At 46.7% G+C, this 14,621-nt stretch overlaps 1 protein-coding gene across 3 annotated transcripts in view; it reads left to right on the top strand.

Annotated features, from left to right (window-relative positions):
* Positions 1 to 14,335, top strand: part of IL1RAPL1 (interleukin 1 receptor accessory protein like 1) — a 990,401-nt gene extending 976,066 nt beyond the window's left edge. For all 3 annotated transcript variants that reach the window (XM_056861980.1, XM_056861979.1, XM_056861981.1), the window contains 2 exons: positions 10,791 to 10,961; positions 13,068 to 14,335. In XM_056861980.1, coding sequence (XP_056717958.1) covers positions 10,791 to 10,961; positions 13,068 to 13,786 — 890 coding nt within the window. In that variant the 3' untranslated portion in view covers positions 13,787 to 14,335. The remainder of the gene's footprint in view (positions 1 to 10,790; positions 10,962 to 13,067) is intronic.
* Positions 14,336 to 14,621: the final 286 nt, after the last annotated feature.

Consider the following 14,621-nt stretch of genomic DNA (forward strand, 5'->3'; position numbering starts at 1 on the left):
TTAAAATGCTAGCCATTTTGTATTTAAATTGTTATTTATATCATTTTGTGTTTTAATGTAATATAAGATTTGAAGAATTCATTTTTAATAAATTTTTATTAAAACATCACAGAAATGTTAGAATTTAATTATTCATCATGTGGTTGAGACTAAACATTAAGGCATAATTATTTCATATTAAGACAACTAGACATAAAACTTGCTGTATTTCCCAGTGCACTTATATGCTATCATCCTTCTTGTAAAGCCAAAGGAAATCTGCCATTTTAAGGTCATTCAGGATTATGCTGGGAAGGTCCAACAACCAGCTAATAAGCACATATTCTCTAGAATTTAAAGTTCATGTTCCTGCCTCAGGACAGGATTTTCTTGTGAATTGCCTAAATTTCCTTAGGTCAGTGAGATTAGTTGTTGCACAAGTGCAAGTAGGGTGTCTATTTTATGAATGTTATGCATTATGAAGAGCAGAAGCAGAGGTCAACAGATTGACAGCATGTTAAAAGTGGGCATCTGAGGTTTGTGTTCAAGAACAAAAAAATGTTAGTCTTTCCATAACCTTCAGTGAAATGTGAATAAGATGATGCATAACAATATATTGGAGCTGCATCAAACTAACTCTTGGTCATCTATAATTTCTAGGGCTTAAGCTATGTATATTTATTTTGAGGGAGAATTGCCAACTCCAATGTAACTTCCTACAGAATTTGTACAACTACCAGGCATGCACTGTCAAGGCATGTGTTGTGTATGTATTTAGTAGGGTAGTAAGCAAGGGGAGACTTAGGAGCTTGTGTTCCGCACGAAGGATCCTAAACCCTGCTCGCCCTATTAGCTAAGCAAACAGATCCTATTGGCCCTAAGCCAGCATGTCCCATTGGTCACCGATGTCAGAGGTGTTGGTGGCTTTGGCAGGGAATGGAGATGGCAAGGAGGAGGACAAGACAGACAAGGCCCCGGATGGCGCGATGCCGGGTGAGCCCGATCCTAACTCCAAGCCGACCAAGCCACTGGGGGGAAAACCGAGTGGCTCTGGCTTGGGCGTGCAGCCCTAGGCCCCCCCCCCCACTTCAGCTCCTGGTTGGATTCTTCATGGGGCTGGACGTCAGGCATGGACACCTGCCCCCGGCGACAAGGGTTTACGGGCACGCGGTTCGAGGACAATCCGGCCCAAAGGGAAGCGGTCTTGCAGCATGAGTTGGAAGAAGAACGCTGTCAGCTTCACTTTGAGAAGGAGGAGATGGCAGAAAGGATGAATACCATGCAAACCTTGATGGAAGAGATGTGGCGCGAGTTGGGTGAGCTGCGGCGGCAGCCGCCCCAGCAGCCTGTAGCAGCCCCAGTAGGTCAGCCAGTGGGCCAACCTGTTCAGCCCCCACTGCTACCCTGGGTGTGCCCGCGCCCCCACCTCGACGGGACTTAAAGGTGATGTTTGACGGGTCGAGTGACCTGCTGTCGTATTTTTTAATCCAAGTGGATGTGTTCATGCGTGAACAGGGAGTGACCTTCCCCTCGGACGAGAGTCGGGTTCAATATGTTGCTTCGCTGCTTCAAGGAGAGGCAGCGGCGTGGATGGTGCAAAAATATGAACTGCGCTCTCGAGTTTTGGGAAGCTTGGATGATTTTATGGTGGCCCACCGTAACCGCGCACCGAGGAACAGCCCCGCCGCCGGAGCGGCTTGCCTGGGAAACAGAGTACACCCTCGGCACTTCAAGCACAACCCGATCAGGACCAGCCGAAAGCTACCGGCCCATCGGGGACGCGGATTATAAATCCAGCATCCGGCTCATTGGAGCCGCGGATTACAAATTCTGATTCCCCCTCCTCCAGTGATGGGGAGGAGTGGGGCCGGCTGGCAAAAAACGCCGCCGGTCTGCTGTGAAGGGAGCTCCTCGGCAGACCGCCCCGGACCGTGAGCAGGGAGCTCCAGTTATGGTAAGCGAACAGGAGGACAATGTGTACGTTGAGGTCGCCCTCGAGTTACCCAAAGGGGGACCAGTGTTGCGAGTCGCAGCCCTGGTTGATTCGGGCTGTGCTCTGACTTTAATGAATGAGGAGACTGCCCGTGCCTTAAAGGTGAGACGGGTCGAGTTACCTGAGCCTGTTAGGTTTTCCCAGATGGACGGGAGTGACTTTAGGGGTGGACCGGTCACTCATAGGACGGCCCGGGTCACCTTAGGAGTGGGAGAGCATTGGGAACAGCTCCACTTCACCATAGCTCCCATACAGGCCCCTATTGTCTTGGGAATGAACTGGTTGCAGTGGCACAGTCCCGTTATAGACTGGAAGGAACGCACGCTAACGTTCTCACAAGCTCAGTGTGACCGCCATAGACGGGAACTCGTCTTCAGAGAGCAAGCGGCTGCATTGCTGGATCAGCCATCGGTAAAAACTCCACCGCCTCAGCTCCCTAAAGAATATGCAGTTTGCCGATGTGTTCGATGTTTGTGAATGTGATGAGTTGCCCCCCCATCACTGACACTGACTGCGCAATTGAAGTGGTGGGGGATGGCAACCTGTCAAAAGGGAAAATCTACCCTATGAGTCCTAAAGAAAAGGCAGTATTACGGGAGTATTTGGATACTAATTTGGCAAGGGGGCTCATCCGTCCTTCCAAAGTGCCTTATTCAGCGCCTGCCTTCTTTGTAAAGAAAAAGACTGGTGATTTACGACTCTATTGATTTTCGCAGACTCAATGCGGTCACACAGTCTAATGCTTATCCCCTTCCTCTCATTCCAGACCTGCTCGCTCAATTGAAAGAAGGCCGGATTTTTACTAAGCTGGACTTGGTGGAAGCTTACCATTGTATCAGGATTAGGGAAGGGGACGAACATAAAACAGCCTTCTCTAGTTGTTTTGGGATGTTTGAGTACTTAGTAATGCCGTTCGGATTAATGGGGGCTCCTAGTGTGTTCATGCAAATGATTAATGAGGTGTTACATGACTTGCTACTGCGAGGAGTGATTGTTTATTTAGATGACAATTTAATTTACACGAAAACTATGGACTAACGTGGCCCTGGTCAAAGAAGATTTGAAACGGTTGCGTGCTCATAAACTGTATGTGAATGTGTCCAAGTGCGACTTCCATCAGCCATCTATAATTTTCTTGGGTTATATTGTGTTACAACAGGGGCTTGAGATGGATCCCAAAAAGGTTCGAGCCGTGGTAGAGTGGGAAGCTCCCACTACTTGCAAACAGTTACAGCAATTTCTCGGTTTTGCTAATTTTTATCAAAATTTCATTCCTGATTTTGCCCAAGTTGCTTTGCCTCTCACTTCCCTACTACAAACGAAAGGGAAGGGACCCGAAGCCGCTTTGCCGTCCACTCGGCTTCAATGGTCTTCTGAATGCCAACAGGCGTTTGATATGCTCAAACAGTTGTTCACGTCAGAACCAGTACTACTGTTCACGTCAGAACCAGCATCCAGATTGTGAAAGACCATTTATTGTGCAGGTGGACACTTCCGAGGTTGCTATGGTGGGGGGGGGGGCTTTTACAAAAAGATGAGAATGGACATTTGAAGCCATGTGCTTACTTTTCAAAGAAGTTTTCACAAACCGAAATTAACTGGGTTATATGGGAAAAGGAGGCGGCCACTGTGAAACATGCTCTCACAATTTGGAGGCATTTTCTGGAGCAGGTTGAGGTGCCCCTTGAGGTCTGGACCGACCACAAAAATCTGGAGGCGCTTAAGGGCTCCAGAAAGTTGTCCGCAAAACAAGCTCGTCAGGCGCAATTCTTTGCCAAGTTTCGGTTCGTATTAAAACATGTGCCAGGAAAAGACAATTCTTTGGCTGACGCGTTGTCCCGGCTTCCCCAGAACCATGGTCAAATAGATCGTCCTGTTGATTCCCTCTTCACCCCAGAGCAGCGGGGGGAGGTTTCGGGTTTGGCCGTGACCACCTGGGCTCAAAGCCGGGCGGAGGATTCCGCCATGGCTAGGGGACTCCCGGAGGCTTTCCGGGTAAAACTGAGTGAAGCCACGATTCAGGAAGAAGGAAGCCAAATCCTCCCCCAAGCCCTCACCCGCCAAGGAGACCTGTGGTTTCATGGAAAACAGTTCTATGTGCCTGAAACTGTTAGGAGGGAGGTTTTGGAGATGTTTCATGGGGCTAAAACAGCCGGACATTTTGGGTTCGTCAAATCTTTGCATTTGCTGCGGCATCAGTTTTGGTGGCCGGGAATGAGGGCAGATGTGGATCTGTTTGTGCGCAGTTGTCCCACCTGCGCAACCTCGAAAAAACTCATGGGGAAGCCCCCTGGACTCCTCAAACCTTTAGAAGTTCCGTCTGTTCCTTGGGAAGTCATTGCCATGGACTTTGTTACAGACCTTCCTCCCAGTCTGGGGAAAACAGTATTGTGGGTGGTGACTGACTTATTTTCCAAACAAGTACATTTTGTTCCCTGTTCAGGTTTACCTTCTGCCCAAAAGTTGGCACGTATGTTTGTTACACACGTGATGAAATATCACGGGTTGCCATGCAATGTAATTTCTGACAGGGGGCCACAATTTGTAGCACAGTTTTGGAGAGCCTTCCTGAAATTGATGGGGGTGGAACAAGATTTGTCTTCAGCTTACCACCCTCAAACGGATGGACAAACAGAAAGAGTCAATGCTGTAATTGAATGTTATTTATGGTGTTATGTAAATTACCATCAAGACAATTGGGTTGAGTTATTGCCCTTTGCTGAATATGCGTACAATAATGCTCCCCATTCGTCTACGGGGTTTAGCCCTTTTTGGGTGGTACATGGCAGAGAATTTGGGCCTTTTGGGAACACAGCCCTTACCCCAGAGGTGGAGGGTATAGGGGAAATCAAAGATTGGGTGCACATAGTACAAACCACCTGGCCTTGGCTCCAGAAAAATTTGGAATGAGCAAAAAACAAATACAAGGAGCAAGCGGATAAACATCGTTCACCAGGGTGGGATCTAAAGGTGGGGGATCAAGTGTATCTGTCCACAAAAAATCTACGGTCTTTACGTCCTAGTAAGAAACTCAGTGAGAAGTATGTAAGTTCCTATCCCATTACTAGGGTGATCAACGATGTCACAGTGGAATTAGCGCTTCCTAAAGCACTCAGGGGGGTACACCCAGTGTTTCATATCAGTCTTCTCAAACCCTATACAGCAGCCCCCCACTTCCACCCAGAGCCTGAGCCTGAGCCCGAAGAGCCTACCGTGGTGGGGGGGAGGTACATCTGGAAGTATCTAAAATTTTGGACTCCAAACTGAAAAGGGGAAAGCTGTTTTATCTGGTTCGGTGGAAACATCTGGGACTGGCCCATGAGGAGTGGGTGGCCGCTCCACATGTTGCGGCTCCTCGGCTGGTTCATGAATTTCACAGTGCCTACCCTCTGAAGCCCCAACTGAGCTCGGATGGAGGAGGGGGGTCTTAAGGGGGGCAGAATGTCAGAGGTTGCCTTTCAATTGCCTTTTTGTTCTTCACTGAATGTCTTCTGAGTCCTTGCCTAGCCATGCTTGGGCTGACCCGTATAAGCGGTCAGGCTCCTGACATGAGTTAGGCCAGTGTTCGCATGTTTACTTTGATGTTCATTTGCTCTGTTTTTCCCACTCCCTGTCCATTCCCCCCTCCCTTGCCTTGGCCTTGAGTGGCTAATGAGCAGCGCTGTGTTTAGGCTCCTTGCTGCCAAGCACCGTTATCAAGTCATTTCCCAGGCCGTTTGAAACTGCACCTGTGATGTAATCATGCTTTTATGTTATGCCTAGTAGCCTGGCTCCTCATTAGCAGCTTTGAAGCTGCAAGTTACTTTAGCTTTGCCTGTTGCTTCTACAATAAAGTTTACCTGCTTCTGACTTGACCGTCTGAGCGAGTGGCTTTTTGGGAATTGCCCAAGTTGGCTGGAGAACCTGACAACCGAGAGGGTATTCCCCCCCTATCATGGATTGGGGGGGAGTGGCCGCAGGCGACCAGGGGGGCATATAAGCAGGGCACGTTCAGTGTGTAAGTTAGTTCTGTGCTGAAATCAAATAAAGCTGTGTTGTTGAACTCCGTCTCTGAGCTCGTGAATCCTTCCCACGCGGACTTAACAGTGGCGACGAAGACTGGGGAGCGGCCCGACTGACCTGCTGACTCACTCTTGTTCCGCCGTTCACAGTGACTGGTAGGCAGCCCGGTCCGCAACGCTGAATCACATGCCAGCTGACCTGCAGCTTCTGCCTCGCTTCGAGACCTTGCTGTGTCCAGGCAGCCGGCCTGATTGCTGATTCGCTGGATTCTCGGGAGAGACGACACACGCCGCATGATGGCCACCATCGGCTCCGTAGAAGCCTTAGACATCTCCTGCCCCTGCGAGTGGGAGAGTTATGCGTCGACAAGCTCTCTACCACCGTTTACATCGAGGGGACCTCATGCGTGATGGAAGTGGATTCCAGGTCTGCCCTCTCCATCATTTCCGAGGACACTTTCCAGGACCTTGCCAAGCGCGCCCCGCTGCCCGAGCTGGAGCCCTCCAGTCTCATCATCATGGATTTCCAACACCACCGTGTTTGGGTTTTGGATGTTGCTCACGTGTCCGTGCGATACGGGTCCCTCACCAGCCGCCTGCGCTTCGTTGTGGTCAAGGGCCGTCATGCCAGCCTATTGGGGTTTGAGTGGTTCAAAGCCCTTGGACTGAATATCATGGGCCTCCACCACCTCAGTCAGGTGTCGCTCGAATCTGTCTGGTCCGAGTTCGAGGATGTTTGGTGTGGCCCCTTTGGGTTGCTACAAGGGGCCACCTGTCCGCCTCCTCATCGACCCTGCCGCTGCCCCCATCTGCCTGAAGCCCGCCGCATCCCCTTCGCACTCAAGGACTGGATCGACTCGGAGCTTGATCGGCTCATCGCCCAGGGCGTCCTGGTTCCGGTGCCCAACGCGAGGTGGGAGACTCCGATTGTAACTCCATTGAAGCCGAACGGGGTTGTCCACATCTGCGTGGACTACAAGTGCACCCTGAATCGGGCTCTTCAGAGTCACATGTATCCCGTGCCTGTCATCAGCCACCTTCTGGCATCCCTGCTGGGGGCCGGGTCTTCGCCAAACTTGACCTGGCCCAGGCGTACCAGCAGCTGCCGGTTGACGAGTATTCTGCAGAGGCGCAGACCATCGTCACACACCGGGGCACTTTCCAGGTGATCCACCTGCAGTTCAGAGTCAGCACTGCCCCGGGGATATTCCAAGACATCATGGAGGACCTCCTGAAAGGCCTGCCTGGTGTCGTCCCGTATTTCGATGAAGTCCTGACTGCCACTGCCTCCAAGGGGGAACTCTTAGACCGCGTCCGCCTGGTGCTCGGCCGCTTCAGGACCGCGGGGCTCACCGTCAAACGCGACAAGTGCCAGCTGGGCTTGCCGCAGGTGGAGTTCCTGGGCTACCTCATTGATGCTGCCGGCATCCACCTGACCCCATCGAAAGAAAAGGCAATCCACAGCACTACCCCACCCAATGTCAGGCTGTTATCTCGGTGTAGATGTTTCCTTTCGTTTCTTTGCTGAACCGTCCAGACTTCAAGGACGGCTTCACATACCAAAGCCTGGGAACGCCACTCCTGGGAAATAATGCTCTGTTTATGCTTTGTAATCTCCCGCCGTTTCTCTGCCTTATATTTCCAAATAACGGGCAAGACAACTCATAGCTGTCATCTTATCCCCAATGCACTGTATTGCCTATTTGACCAGTAAAGCCATCTGCTTGGAATCTGATTGTCTCTGTGGTGATTTCTGGTTCGATGGGTCAAGAGCTCACATTATGACAGCTATCTCATACTCTTCTTCATCGATACTCTAGTCAGGCTGGAGCCCCGGAGGGTTCGCTTGCCACTCGGATGGGAGCTAGGAGGGCGCTCTCCGAGTGAACCGTGACTACTACTTCTTGGAACCCTGGAGACCTCATCTGAGGATCCTACCCTTCTACAGGACATAGTAGCTGAACTCTTTAGGACTAATTCAGATGTTTGCCGCTTGAGTGGACTGGTCCAGACACAGTGGCAATCTCTGGTGAGGGTTCTCTGGATGTTAACGTCGGAGGATACTAATGCTCGTTTAGACCTCCAGGACTTTGATCAGTTGCTGGATGATGCCCGGCTGGCAACTGAGGACTTACAAATACTAACCGATTTATTGGATAAGCTTATTGCCCGTGAGACTCTCTCATCCACGGCTCTAATGCGTCCTGTCGCCTTGGGGAAAGGTACCATGGTGGGAGCCGCACCGGCAGGTATATCTTTGATACCCGATGCAGCTAGCTGTCAAGCTGAAGCCAAGAGGGTCACTATCCAGACGGCTCTCCTCTTTGCGGATTGTACAAAGGATACCACGATAGCCACCTTGGCTCAACGTTTGGCCTCGACTTTCGGGGCCGATGCACCCGCAATTGCGGTCCGAGTGCAACCATTGCTAGGTGGGGAACCCGACCCCCTACTCACACTCCTGGAAACGGAACTTTTACCGCACGTTACCGCAGCTGCAGCTCTGAGACTTGAAAGCGCAAAAGTTCTCGCGGATAAGGAAGCTGCTGAAGCGGCTAAGGCGGAAGCCGAGGCTCAAGCCGCAAGGGATAAAGAGCTACAGTTGGCTGCAGATCGGGCGCGGACAGGCGGCCGCCCCAAAGACACCGGAAGGAGTGGTCCTCCGTTGGGTCTGTCTTTTTCCCCGGTATTTGCCCCGTCGCGCACGACCCAACGCGCACGCCTCCTCGCGGAACGACGGCAAGACTCTGAGGAGTCTGAGGAAGAGGATTTTTTGTGGGGACAGTTCTCAATGGGCCACTCCCTGGAGGGAGGGCCACTCCCTGGAGATTTTCATGACACACAGAAAGGCCTGCCTGTTTGCCAGGGCTGGGGTGGAGAGGTTTAAATGGCAGGCATATTTCATGAGGGAGAGATTTGGGGGCTTGTTATTTTATCTTTAGGAGCCCCATGGCACAGAGTGGTAAGCTGCAGTACTGCAGTTCCAGCTCTGCTCACGACCTGAGTTCGATCCTGATGGGAGTCAGTTTCAGGTAGCTGGCTCAAGGTTGACTCAGCCTTCCTGGGGGTAAAGGTAAGATAACTGGGGAAGGCACTGGCAAACCACCCCATAAAGAAAGTCTGCCTAGTAAATGTCGGGATGTGACATCACCCCATGGGTTAGGAATGACCCGGTGCTTGCACTGGGGACCTTTAGATTTACGTTTTTATTTTATCTTTGGATTTTAACTGGAGATGTTTTAATTATTATTGTAAGTCAGCTTGAACCAAGAGGAAAGGTGGGATGTAAACATGCTAATAAATAAATAAATAATGATGTTAGAATTAATAAGTTTTTTTTAAAGAAAAGGGTAATGGCATTTATCCTTATATTTTGTTTACATTTATCAGAACGACACTTCAGTCTCCCTTTGTATCTTTCCACCCATTTCTGTGGCTTTTGGTTAGTATGGGGAGTCCCTACCACCAAATCCCCATTCCCACTAGACAGCCTTGTGGGAAGGCTACATATATTGTGTATATGGAAAGGACAAGCTCAAGATATGCCCTATTTGCTAAAAATGCCCATCAAAAGTATATTTCACATCTAAAATTTGAAATTCCTGATTTAACTAATGAAATGTTATTAATTTGCAAATGAGTGAAATGTTATGAACATTTTGAAGGTGTATGAACATTTTAAATGCCACGGAGACTTGAACATGAGTATAAAATACCTTATGTATGACAATCTTGAAATAACAGGTTTTCAACACTCATTCGGTTTTCAAAGACTAGAAACCAGGCAACTAAACCAAAACCAAGCAACTAAACAAGCAACATTATCTGTGAGCTTTCCCCAGGTGATGTGCCTATTCACATAAATCTTCAGGAGGTGAAGACATGAGGTGCCTGCAATTCACTGTGGCATTAATGCATATTTTGTACATATATCCAAAGAGTCTGCAAACTTTCCTGTTAGGTAACTGATCCTTCAGAATCTCCAGACTGTTTTTTTTATAGTTGTCAAGAGTCAAAAACAATATATAAAGAAACAGTATCTGCTTTGCATGCAAAAGGTTCCAGGTTCAATCCCCAACATCTCCAGTTAAAGGGACTAGGCAAGTAGGTGATGTGAAAGACCTCTGCCTGAGACCCTGGAGAGCTGGTGCCCGTCTGAGTAGACAGTACTGACTTTGATGGACTAAGGGTCTGATTCAGTATAATGCAGCTTCATGTGTTCACATCAGTAGTTTGAAACTTGGGAGAAATACTGTGGCATAGTAGCAGTTCTCCTATAACCCTTTTTGTTACCCTCAAAGTGTTTAAAAAGGAAATTGAAGCCTCTGCAGGACAGCTTTTTGACCAGAAAATTCTGCTAAAACTAAAATGCATGTGGAAGATTTGAAATATGTCTCTCTTTCCTATACATTATGGTGGTACGTTCACATTTTAAACCAGTGTTAAACATGGATATATTTCAATGAGTGGTATCTGTTTCCCAAGAATTTGTTATATGTTGTACAACCTCTAGTTTGGTTAAGGCTCAAGGAGAGGAAAGGAGGGAGAACACAATTTTAATTGATTAGCAACCAAAAGCATATTTTTCCATTTTCAATGGCAAAATAGTTAGCAGGAGAATGAAGCCAGCAGGCACAATCATGAGGTAGAGGAGACCAGAAGGATAAATGAGGCCACCTGTGCAAGTGGGAAGTGATATGCAAGGCTGCAGATTACCTCTACATATAAATAAGCAGAAGAAATCAGTGAAAACCTATGTAACAAACAAGTCTGTATACTTTCTTCTATCCATCTTCCCCTTCCTCTACTATTTATAGACAATAAAGATTATGATGCATATCTGTCATACACCAAAGTGGATCCTGACCAGTGGAATCAGGAAACTGGGGAAGAAGAACGGTTTGCTCTTGAGATCTTACCAGATATGCTTGAAAAGCACTATGGATACAAGTTGTTTATTCCGGATAGAGATCTGATTCCAACCGGAAGTAAGTTTCAATCTGTTTGCCACTGTATAAATGCATATGCTATACTGCTGTGCTATCGAAGGCTGCTTCTCAGTACTAGAGTTGACTAAGAGCTAGTGTTCAAGATGGCTGTGCATATAAAATTCAATTGGATGTGTTCTACCACTCTGCTCAGCAATTTGGAAGTTTTCTTCCAGCTGAAGGAGCCTTCCTGCAATTTGCTTCCTTCCTTCCAATGCAGTCAGGAGGTAGGTTTTGAATGTTACTAAGTGGAATGGTAGGATAAATGCCAGTGTCTATTACTTTAGTAATAAGAGTGCACAATGAGGTCATGATTACATTCTCTATCTTTAATCTACAGTCCATGCTCATAGAATATTTAACACTAGAACTGCAGGAACTGAACACATTATTAACATTGTGTGTTTAAAAGGTTAAGATATAAAAAGTTATTCTAGTAATGATGAGCAAACTGTCCTTGGCTTACTTTGGAAGCAGTTCAATAGTTTTGAGCTTACTCAGAGAACTCTTGGGGAAAGCTGGCCCTTTCCCTAGGATTCTCTGCCAGCTCATAATGTCAGCAACAAGCTATTATTGGTTATAACTGTCCCTCCAAAGCACCTTAGATTTTTTGGGTGTGTAATTCATGGACACTAATCACAGCTCAAAGGTGATTTTAAGGACCTAGAAAGAAATCCAGGAACAAAGGGACTAGTATAATCCCTGACCAGCCATATGGAAACTCCTCAGTCCAAAACAACAATATTTTACGAGGCAAATGCTACAATAAAACATGCTACAATAGTACATGCTACAATAAAACCTCAGTTGTCTTTGCTTTGCTTTTTTTTATAGCTGATAGTGAGACCAGAAACTTTCCTCTTCTCCCACCCTCCACTGTCTGTCAAGGAATAACAATTTCCAACCTAGACTGAGCAGAGGGCGGGGTTGGACACTTGGACATATGGGAGGGGCACTTTAGGAGTGTGCATCTGGATATGCTGAAGTGGGAAAAAACCCTGGAAAAAGCTATTTCGGCTTTTTTGTGGCCCAAAAATAGGCACCATTTCAATGGAACAAAAAAGGCAAATCTGAAAAGAGCCTAATTTTTTGGATTTTTCTGGATTTTTTCAGGTCTATTTTACCTTAGGGTAATCTTTGTAGGGCTCTTGGGAGACAGTGGTTTGAGATAGAACCACCATATTTGCAGCAGAGTTTCAGGTTATGCTCCTTAGAAGAACCCTCAAATTTGGTAAAGATTGTATAAGGGGGTCCAATTTTATGGCCCCCCAAAGAGGGTGTCCCCATCCATTATTGTTTCCAAAGGAGAAAAATGGGCCCCCATAAAATTGCCCCAACCTAATCTTCACTAAACTTGGGGGTTCTTGTAAGAAGAGTCACCAGCAGCTACACTGCAAGTTTGGTGGCTCTAACTCAAAAAATTGAGCCCCCAGAGCCCCACAAAAATTTCCCAATAGTTTCCTTATGCTGGGGAAATTTTCTCTCTGTGATTCCCAGTTTCAACATAACTCAGTGTTATGTGAATGGGGGATCTTTGTGGGGCTCTGGGAGGGGTCTATTTTTTTTTTTTAAGAGAGGCACCAAATTTACAGCATAGCTGCTGGTGACTCTCCTTACATGAACCCACAAGTTTGGTGAAGATCAGGTCAGGGGGTCCAATTTTACAGGCTTGCAGGTTTCTTGCTCCCTTTTTTTCAGGAAAAGGATGAGAATGTACTCTGCAGAACAGTATTTCTCTTCCTTCCAACAAGCTAGCAGGCCCTTGTTTCCAGTTTAAACAGATGGATTCTAAAGATGATATACCTGCTATTCCCTGCTTGCTTACAAGAAGAGAAGGAAAGTTTTAGAGCCAGCTTTCATAGCATAGTCCTAACACTTAGAACAAAGGGTATGCACCTTTATCAATTTATAACTGAGAATGTTAGGTCACCATGACAATTTTTAGTTGTTAACAGTGACCAAGCAAATGGTTATTTGCAACCATGTTTTGAACAACTGTGATGATTTTACTGCATAGATTAAAAAGGCTGGATAGTTCTCCTTTTACATGGTTTTGAGTTCAGGTATAAGTTTTTACTGATTTTAAGCCATTTTCTTGATTTTCAGCATACATAGAAGATGTGGCAAGATGTGTAGACCAAAGCAAGCGATTGATCATTGTCATGACTCCAAGTTATGTGGTAAGAAGAGGCTGGAGTATCTTTGAACTGGAAACAAGACTTCGAAACATGTTAATTACTGGAGAAATTAAAGTGATACTGATTGAATGCAGTGAACTCCGAGGAATTATGAATTACCAGGAAGTGGAGGCCCTGAAACATACCATCAAGCTCCTTACTGTTATTAAATGGCATGGACCAAAATGCAACAAGTTGAATTCCAAATTCTGGAAACGTTTACAGTATGAAATGCCTTTTAAGAGGATTGAACCCATCACACATGAGCAGGTTTTAGACATCAGTGAACAAGGACCCTTTGGGGAACTGCAGACAGTCTCAGCAATTTCCATGGCTGCTGCTACCTCCACTGCTCTGGCCACTGCCCATCCTGATCTGCGCTCCACCTTTCATAACACATATCATTCCCAGATGCGCCAGAAACACTATTATCGAAGCTATGAATACGACGTACCTCCTACCGGCACCCTGCCTCTTACCTCAATAGGTAACCAGCATACCTACTGCAACATCCCTATGACACTTATTAATGGGCAGCGACCACAGACAAAAACTAACAGAGAGCAGAATCCTGATGAGGCTCATACGAACAGTGCTATACTGCCACTCTTACCACGGGAAACCAGTATATCAAGTGTCATTTGGTGACAGAAATGGAAGGGGAAATTTGGCCCCCTTAAGTAGAAGCAAAGTCTGCAGTCTGGTGCCTGGAACTACATCCTTGACTGCTGCTGTTAAACATGCATTACAATCTATGAAATATGAGGAAAAACAGGGTCTTGTACATACATTTTTGCAAATTTCTTTGTAGCATCAGTCTTCCTGTTTTATCCATGTCTCTTGCCATTCACATTTTGACATGTTGACTTTGTTTTATATGCCATTGGGATTTGTATATTTAAATTTTTAAAAGAGAAAAACGAAGAGACTGCTGTATAGATAGGAGAGCCCTTTTTGCTTCATTAGTATAGTTTATGTGTTATTTTTTAACATTTCTTGGGAATGCTTGGACAAAGCTCTGTTGAGTCCAAAACATTATCCATTTTGTTGGCCTGCCTAGCCTGACACTCAAAGGCCATGCTTGCAGCAATTCACCAGTGTGTGTGTGTGTGTGTGTGTGTGTGTGTGTGTGAACACTTGTTCTTAGGAGGACCCCACTGATGATTCATAGCCCTTTTCAATCATTATCCCACTGCCACATCTGCCCCCTTTATCCTTCCCCTTTTTACAGCATCACACTGGGTGAAATTAATTGTCTAACATTTCACATAGTAAATAGTTGTGGAACAATAAAAAATACCCGGTCTGTATCACTTGCTTCACAATAACCACTATGACCACTATGAAGTATGTAGAAAGAAAAATAGAAGGATTTTTTTTTGCTTTATTTTATGAGTTGATTGTATTCCTTTTATTGATAACATGCTGACTCAAAGGCATTCACCTCCTGAGAAAGTGTTGGATGTGATTGTGATTCTCCCCA

Source organism: Euleptes europaea, chromosome 16, assembly GCF_029931775.1.
Source record: "Euleptes europaea isolate rEulEur1 chromosome 16, rEulEur1.hap1, whole genome shotgun sequence".
NCBI lineage: Eukaryota > Metazoa > Chordata > Lepidosauria > Squamata > Sphaerodactylidae > Euleptes > Euleptes europaea.